Raw genomic sequence first — 8,745 nt, forward strand, 5'->3', positions numbered from 1 at the left:
TTATGTAATAACCTCCTGAAATGAGTTTTGACACTTTAGAATGGCATGTAAAATGACACATGGCCTATGAAATGTCGCAAAAATGGGATGGGGGCAAAATGGGATAACGGCCAAACAGGATTGCGCCAAAATGGGACGTGGAGCTAATGGTACATGACATGGTGGTAAAATGACACTTGGCCTGTAAAATGTCGCAAAAATGGGATGGGGGCGAAATGGGCTAACGGCCAAACGGGATTGCGCCAAAATGGGACGTGGAGCTAATGGTACATGACATGGTGGTAAAATGACACTTGGCCTGTAAAATGTCGCCAAAATGGGATGGGGCGAAATGGGTTAACGGCGAAACGGGATTGCGCCAAAATGGGATGTGGAGCTAATGGTACATGATATGGTGGTAAAATGACACTTGGCCTGAGAAATGTCGCCAAAATGGGATGGGGGCGAATTGGGATAACGGCGAAACAGGACTAATAGATCCCTTGACTTGGGGTAGTGCGACTCTGTCACTGCTAGCTTTCCACTCGGAGGAAGCGACCGGAATTTCCCAACGATGGGGCATCCTAGTAATGAATTTTTTTTTTTTTAATTCTTAAAATTAACAGAGTCGCGCTACCCCAAAAGTCAAGGAATTTCGTGTTTGTCCCTTGACTTTGGAGATGACAAGAAAATATCGGGCGCAAAAACGTGATTTGTAAAATTTTTCACAACATATGTCGCCTAGCGCCATGTATGTGATGAAACCATTCATATAGCTCTGCGGGAGCTCTGCACTTTTGGACGTCCCCATTTCACTGCTGTACAGCAAACATCGTCCCCAAATACCTGTTTGTTTCTAAAAAATCACGCTGGAGGTTGCATTTTATGTAATAACCTCCTGAAATGAGTTTTGACACTTTAGAATGGCATTTAACGCTCATTGAAGTTTTAACAAACTTTCTAACACCTAAAACATTCATAGCACCGATAACGTAATTCTAGCTCTGCACTTTGTGTACACATACGTCCCCATTTCACTGCTGTACAGCAAACATCGTCCCCAAATGTCTGTTTTTCTAAAAATCACGCTGGAGGTTGCATTTTATGTAATAACCTCCTGAAATGAGTTTTCACACTTTAAAATGGCATTTAACGCTCATTGAAGTTTTAAGAAACTTTCTAACACTTAAAACAAAAGAGACCCCAAATGCCTGTGTTTTGAGCAAGATGGCATTTTGATACACAGCCGACCCCAAATGACTGTAAAACCACCTATGTGTGTATATGTGTGTGTGTGTGTGTGTGTGTGTGTGTGTTTATTGGAATTGTAAAGCGCTTGGAGCATTGAATCGGGACTTGCGCTATAGAAAAGTGAATTATTATTATGATTATTACCGTCATGATTTTCAGTTGTTTTGTTTGTAAAATCAAATGTTTTAAGACAGATAAAGTGCCTCTGTCACCAGGAATCGTGGACGACTGGTGCACCTTGAACTCTGACTGCAGCAATGTGAAGGGACCCAGCCGATGTCTGACGGGACACTGCGCGTGCCAACTCGGATATGACGTCATTTCCAACAGCACTACCTGCGTTCAACGTAAGAACAATTTGTGCGTATGGAAAGTATAATAACAGACAGGTACAGGTTACTTACTACTTTAGGTATTCTCTCGGATGAGCACATAAACAGTCCCTGCGTTGGCTTTCGATTTTATCCCTGGTTTCTTCTTTGTTACTTCTTCTTCATCATCTTCTTCTGTTCATACAAAAACATGTCGGTTGAAATTAAAGTTTTTTGTGTGTGCAATAAGCGGTTACATTAGCACCCTCAGTCAATCACCCTCAGTCAATCACCCTCAGTCAATCACCCTCAGTCAATCACCCCCAGTCAATCACCCTCAGTCAATCACCCTCAGTCAATCACCCTGTCAATCACCCTCAGTCAATCATCCTCAGTCAATCACCCTCAGTCAATCACCCTCAGTCAATCACCCTCAGTCAATCACCCTCAGTCAATCACCCTCAGTCAATCACCCTCAGTCAATCACCCCCAGTCAATCACCCTCAGTCAATCACCCTCAGTCAATCACCCTCAGTCAATCACCCTCAATCACCCCCAGTCAATCACCCTCAGTCAATCACCCCCAGTCAATCACCCCCAGTCAATCACCCTCAGTCAATCACCCTCAGTCAATCACCCTCAGTCAATCACCCTCAATCACCCCCAGTCAATCACCCTCAGTCAATCACCCTCAGTCAATCACCCTCAGTCAATCACCACCCTCAGTCAATCACCCTCAGTCAATCACCCTCAGTCAATCACCCCCAGTCAATCACCCTCAGTCAATCACCCCCAGTCAATCACCCTCAGTCAATCACCCCCAGTCAATCACCCCCAGTCAATCACCCTCAGTCAATCACCCCCAGTCAATCACCCCCAGTCAATCACCCTCAGTCAATCACCCTCAGTCAATCACCCCCAGTCAATCACCCTCAGTCAATCACCCTCAGTCAATCACCCTCAGTCAATCACCCTCAGTCAATCACCCCCAGTCAATCACCCTCAGTCAATCACCCCCAGTCAATCACCCCCAGTCAATCACCCCCAGTCAATCACCCCCAGTCAATCACCCTCAGTCAATCACCCTCAGTCAATCACCCTCAGTCAATCACCCCCAGTCAATCACCCTCAGTCAATCACCCTCAGTCAATCACCCTCAGTCAATCACCCTCAGTCAATCACCACGTTCTATGAAATATCTGTGATAGTTTCTTTCTTGAGTTAATTCATCTTTTCTTTTCTTATTCAATGTAAATAAATCCAAAAACAAAGAGACTGCCAACGTTCCAAAATTCAGAATCCAAAAACAAGAAAGGTAGGTTGTTGGAACGTTTGTTATTGACAAAACAATACATTCCAACAACCTACCTTTCTTGTTTTTTGATTCTTTATTCATTGTATTTTGACGTTTTATTCCTTGACATCAGCGGCCGACTAAAACTTATTATTTGGCGGCTGGCTAAGACTACACGAGTGCATGTTTGTGTGCGTTCAATCGTAAAAGCAATCTAATTAATTAGTGTTTGTCTGTGCACTTAAAAGACCGCTGGGTCGATATAACTTTGGACGTAACGTTTTGTTTTGTTCTGTCAAGAAATAAACGTTCCAACAACATACCTTTCTGGTTTTTGATTCTGAATTTTGGAACGTTAATTGGCAATCTATTTGTTTTTGGATTCCAAATTGATCGAGACACAAAAGTCTCGTACAACAATGTTTCTATCTTGTCAAATGTCATAATTTGGTCAAACATACCAATCATAACGTTTGTCATCATTTTCACGAGTTTTCATTCACAAACACCTGGGAAATAAATCTCATGTTCCCCATGCAATAAATCGAGGTGGTGAATGGGTTTGAGCTTTCAGGTGAAACGTGGATTGTCAAAGTAAAAGGCAATCAGGCTGATTGTTTGATGTGTGGAACCATCGCGGCTTTGGATTTGTGTTTCCGAGGACAACGATTGTAAGCATTCACTCTCAATGACCCAATCAATGTTGATAATTACTGCGGCGACTCATGGTCAATTTGCAACTTATCTCTGTAATCGCAAAATCCACAACGAAAAGTCATAAACACTTAATTTGACGTGTTATCTCGTGGTACTTGACGATGCTTTGTGGCCCGGAGTTGGATTCTAAAAATTCGTCTCCCTGTGGGTTATTGTGCATTTTGTTGCACAACCAAAATGATGACAAAAACGATGTTTGGTGGCTTGTTGTCAGACCAGCATTTTGTTGTTGGTCCTCGGGGAGCATATCGCTTTTGTCTCATATTTATCAACCGCGGCCTTCGGCCTTGGTCGATAAAGATGAAACAAAAGACGATATAGTCCCCTTGGACCAACAAAAAAGCTGGTACCAAACATCTTATAATATTCTCATGATCAACAGAACCGAGTATGATTGGACAACGATGTTACACGCCCTCTCAGTGTCGCCTGCACGTGCATCCTAGCAGTTTCTGCGGTCCTCAAGACACCTGCAGGTGCCCGGATGATCATTACGTCACTATGAACAGGACTGCTTGTCAGCAACGTGAGAACACATTTTACTGTCCTCACGTGTGTGGTTTTAATTATTGATTGGTTGATTGATTGATTGATTGATTGATTGATTGGTTGGTTGGTTGGTTGATTGGTTGGTTGGTTGGTTGGTTGGTTGATTGATTGATTGATTGATTGATTTTTTAAAATTTAAATTATTGCATTTTTTTTAGGAAGTAGTTCAGAGCTGTACATATGATTTAACCCCGTCCGTAGTTTACGTTGACGACTGTCGGACTTTGTTGTCTGTTTTCTATTCAATCAATCTGTATAAGCGTCATTCAATTATGCAGCTGTCGATATACATGTCTATCGATCTATCTATCTTATAGTATAGCTTTGTTTGTACAGTCGAACCTGTCGATATACATGTCTCTCGATCTATCTATCTTATAGTATAGCTTTGTTTGTACAGTCGAACCTGTCGATATACATGTCTCTCGATCTATCTATCTTATAGTATAGCTTTGTTTGTACAGTCGAACCTGTCGATATACATGTCTCTCGATCTATCTATCTTATAGTATAGCTTTGTTTGTACAGTCGAACCTGTCGATATACATGTCTCTCGATCTATCTATCTTATAGTATAGCTTTGTTTGTACAGTCGAACCTGTCGATAACGACCACCAAAGGGACCGATCAAATATGGGGAGGTCAGTGTAGCCAGGTGCTTGTTATGGGGAGGTCAGTGTAGCCAGGTGCTTGTTATGGGGAGGTCAGTGTAGCCAGGTGCTTGTTATGGGGAGGTCAGTGTAGCCAGGTGCTTGTTATGGGGAGGTCAGTGTAGCCAGGTGCTTGTTATGGGGAGGTCAGTGTAGCCAGGTGCTTGTTATGGGGAGGTCAGTGTAGCCAGGTGCTTGTTATGGAGATGGTCGCCAGGCAGGTTCCACACTTTTTCGAATTAAAGGTTGACAGTAAGATCAACATTTTACATTCCCAAACAATACTTTTTATTAGTGATTTTCTGGTGTATCAATCTGCCATTTTCACCGAAGCATTTTGTATAAGCATTAATGTAGCATCATTATTAGCATACCTGTTTTTCAGGTTATTTGAACATTCTTCTCGATGTTGATCAGGTAGCAAATGTTTCCATTTGATGGTGTGTTGTGGCTTTGCTTGGTAAGCGAATGCATATCAAACTTCTGTTCTGTATTTTACAGTTCCAGATAGTCTTGGAGACAAGTGTGAGAAAAAAGATCACTGTCAGAACATAGCCTACAGCACGTGCAATAGCAGTCTCGGGCTGTGTCAATGTGTGACCTACTTCTTTTCGGACCAGGACAACTCGGTATGCCAGCCTTGTAAGTTGCTGACACGACGTTCTCAAGATCTTAATGGTTGAAGTGTTGCTATGACAATTCAAAGCCACTGAAATGCCCGTTTGAGGCGGGGGGGGGGGGGGGTTAATAGAGTACAGTCATACAGATTCAATGCCGTTGATTCTGATAGGTTGTAAAAAACAAAACAATGGAGAAAGAGAGGTACAATGCTAATATTTAAATTCTTTAACGCTTAGAAATCGTGCTTTGACAGTTTGTGTATGTCCCCATCTTTGCTTGACATCCAACCCGATGTCCCTCCCCCCCCTTTCTCTCTACGTCTATCTCTGTCTCTTTGCGTCCCTCATTTTGTCTCTTTGTCTCTGTCTCCCTCTCTCTCTGTCCCTCTCTCTCTGTCTCTCTCTCTCTGTCTCTCTCTCTCTCTGTCCCTCTCTCTCTGTCTCTCTCTCTCTCTGTCTCTCTCTTTCTCTCTCTCTCTTTCTCTCTCTGTCCCCCCCTCTCTCTCTCTGTCTCCCTCTCTCTCTGTCCCTCTCTCTCTTTCTCTGTCCCTCTTTCTCTCTGTCTCTGTCTCCCTCTATCTCTGTCCCTATCTCTGTCCCTATCTCTCTTTCTCTCTCTCTCTCTCTCTCTCTCTCTCTCTCTCTCTCTCTCTCTCTCTCTCTCTCTCTCTCTCTCTCTCTCTCTCTCTCTCTCTCTCTCTCTCTCTCTCTCTCTCTCTCTCTCTCTCTCTCTCTCTCTCGCTCACCCTCTCTCTCTTTCTACGTATCTCCAGGGCTTCGATTTGTCTCTTTTTGTTTTCTTAAAAAAAAAAAAGTATTCAGATATGTGTAACACCGAGCAGTGTGCGTCACTGAATTGTGAATAGTTTGTATGTAATCTGTGTAGTACGTAAGTATTATGAGTGAAATTGTACGCAGGATTGCTATAGACAAACACGTAACTGAACAAACATCTATGAAATAAAAGACAATTACAGAACCAACAACCATGTAAACAATGGTGAAGGAAACAGCATGAAAACCAAAAGTATGCTTCTGATTTAATTCAGCAGATTAGGAAAAGGTACATGATTATCATACAATACATGGATTCTTTTCAGAAAATGTATATTTATGGTTCACTATCAGTTTCCTGTCTTTCTGCATCTTGCTTACTTTGCAAACTTACTAAGAAAACTGCTTATGGAGAAAAGACAAATTATTCCTTAGTCGCTTTTCTTCACACGTGTGTATACCTGTCTCTCTTTGCGCGTGCAGTTCCACGTCGGCTAGGTCAACGTTGTCTGACGTCATGGCACTGTCAGCGATTCTTACGTCACAGCGAGTGCGCAGAAAATCAGACATGCGCGTGTGTGTACGGCTTCGTGCCACGTAGCAGTTCACGCTGTGTTGAAAGTAAGTGGAAATGTTTTGTATAACCACAAAATGAAGCAAAGGAGATTACGGCTTTATGCTACCTGACTGCATTCACAACCAGTAATAATGAATAATAATAATAAAACATTCTTCAAAGGTACTGAACTTGTCAAATCCAGGTGCACGGAGCCCCTGGGGCTTTTAGTCATACCTCAGGCAGCTATCCGTTAGAAGAACTACCAAGTTTCATTGACTTGCATCCAAAGAGTCAAGAACTGCGATTTTTTACGAATTAATTTCGTACTCGGACCCGGCTGGTCTTGACCTATTTTTGGATTTAAATTTAGATCAGGTAGATCACCACATCATGCACAAAAAGACACGCCACTAGCAAACTATGTCAGACATCATCATGAGTTTGTGTAAAACAAAATGGAGGCCAGAATCACTCAGTTGAATCGAACTCCGACCAAACACCACGTAATAACTAAGTTAATTTATGCACTCGCGTGAACAAGAAACTGTCGAGCTTCACAGATGTCGTCGTTGGGTAGTTTTGGGTTTGTTTTACTACCATAGGAGGGTTTTTGAACTGTAAATGCACTCAGCTGCAACAAAAACGCAAAACGAAGGCTGTCAGCTGCACTGTGCCTTTAAAAAAAAAAGTGTTTTATATCTCTGGCTCTGTCTATCCGCATGTCTGTTTGTCTGTCTGTTTGTCTGTCTGACTGACTGGCTGTGTCTGTCTGTCTGTCTGTCTGTCTCTCTCTCTGTTACTGTCTCTGTCTCTCTCTTTCTGTTTCATCCTCTCTCTGTAGCCGGCAATTATCAGAAACTCAAGATGTACATATTACAGGAGGCATTTGTGAAATCTTTTCTTTTCTTTCTTGCCAGGACCTGTCATTTCGCTGCCTAAAATCTACCTCCGACCCCCGCCTGTCTCCTGTTCTACTGAGTCAGAAGAACTACAAAGCGAGACGGAACAAAGCGAGGCAGACGGAAGTGAGACAGACGGACATGAGACGGAAAAGAACGCGGGAAGAACGAGCGCTTGCAACGCCACCTTGGGGCAGAGGTGTGCACCAATGTCAAGAAAAGAGAACACAACTCTTGGCCTGTGCTTATGTCCCCTGCGCTCACGAGCCCGATGGAACGACCCAACCTTGACTTGCATCGGTAGGTACATGTTTGTTTCTTGTTCAAGGTGCCATGAGGCCCTAGTATTCGGTTGGGTTTTCGGATGCACATGAACAGGCGAGTTACAAGCCCATGATCTAACAAGTTGTAATCGGCACGCCGGCACGCGTCACGCGTTACGCGTCACAAGTGTATCATCTTCTTGTTTCTTGTCTCGAGAACCCTTGAGGTCATGCGAACCTGATTCACCATCGATCCTACTCTCCGTTTTGTTTTCGGCATATACTCATTCAAAACTATCCACATAAAATGGGTATTAGAGTAAAAGGCAGAAGGTTAATAAAAAAAAAATAAATCAGATAACATTCGGTACTTTAAATCTTGTTACAAATCTTATCTTGTAAAAAAAAAAAAGTCGTGTCAGAGGGTACGTCCCGGAGTCGGTAAGTAGACATGCATAGACATATAGAGAGAGTCAAAAATGCAGTACATTCAGTTTCGTTCTGTGAGTTCCACAGATTGACTAAATGTAAAAGTAGCTTTACGCGACTTGTTACTTGATGTTTTGCCCTGAATCCCTCACTACACCCGAGAGTGCGGACGTACCCGGACAGTGCATGTACACTTTTTCTTAATCATGTTCGAGAGTGCAGACTTTACAGCTCGTTACACGTGTACCCTATTATCATGTGCAGGAGTACAGACGTACCAGGTGACTTTCAACATCTCAGAGATCGCCGGTCGCTATGACTACCATCCGCTCGTCTTCTCTCGCCTCATGTCCACCATAGTCAGCGACGGCTACAACCACATCAACACCAGTGCTAACGACCAGGCTCAAACTCACACCAATGCATATGTCTTTAGACCTTCTTCAGCTG

General features: G+C 43.0%; 1 protein-coding gene across 2 annotated transcripts in view; it reads left to right on the forward strand.

The window, feature by feature from the left end:
• Window positions 1–8,745, forward strand: part of LOC138947022 (multiple epidermal growth factor-like domains protein 6) — a 93,053-nt gene that overhangs the window by 73,848 nt on the left and 10,460 nt on the right. For both annotated transcript variants that reach the window (XM_070318454.1, XM_070318455.1), the window contains 6 exons: window positions 1,446–1,577; window positions 3,935–4,078; window positions 5,253–5,393; window positions 6,629–6,766; window positions 7,622–7,903; window positions 8,560–8,745. The exon at window positions 8,560–8,745 is cut by the window's right edge and continues 203 nt beyond it. In XM_070318454.1, the coding sequence (XP_070174555.1) occupies window positions 1,446–1,577; window positions 3,935–4,078; window positions 5,253–5,393; window positions 6,629–6,766; window positions 7,622–7,903; window positions 8,560–8,745 (1,023 nt within the window). The remainder of the gene's footprint in view (window positions 1–1,445; window positions 1,578–3,934; window positions 4,079–5,252; window positions 5,394–6,628; window positions 6,767–7,621; window positions 7,904–8,559) is intronic.

Source organism: Littorina saxatilis, linkage group LG14, assembly GCF_037325665.1.
Source record: "Littorina saxatilis isolate snail1 linkage group LG14, US_GU_Lsax_2.0, whole genome shotgun sequence".
Classification (NCBI taxonomy): domain Eukaryota; kingdom Metazoa; phylum Mollusca; class Gastropoda; order Littorinimorpha; family Littorinidae; genus Littorina; species Littorina saxatilis.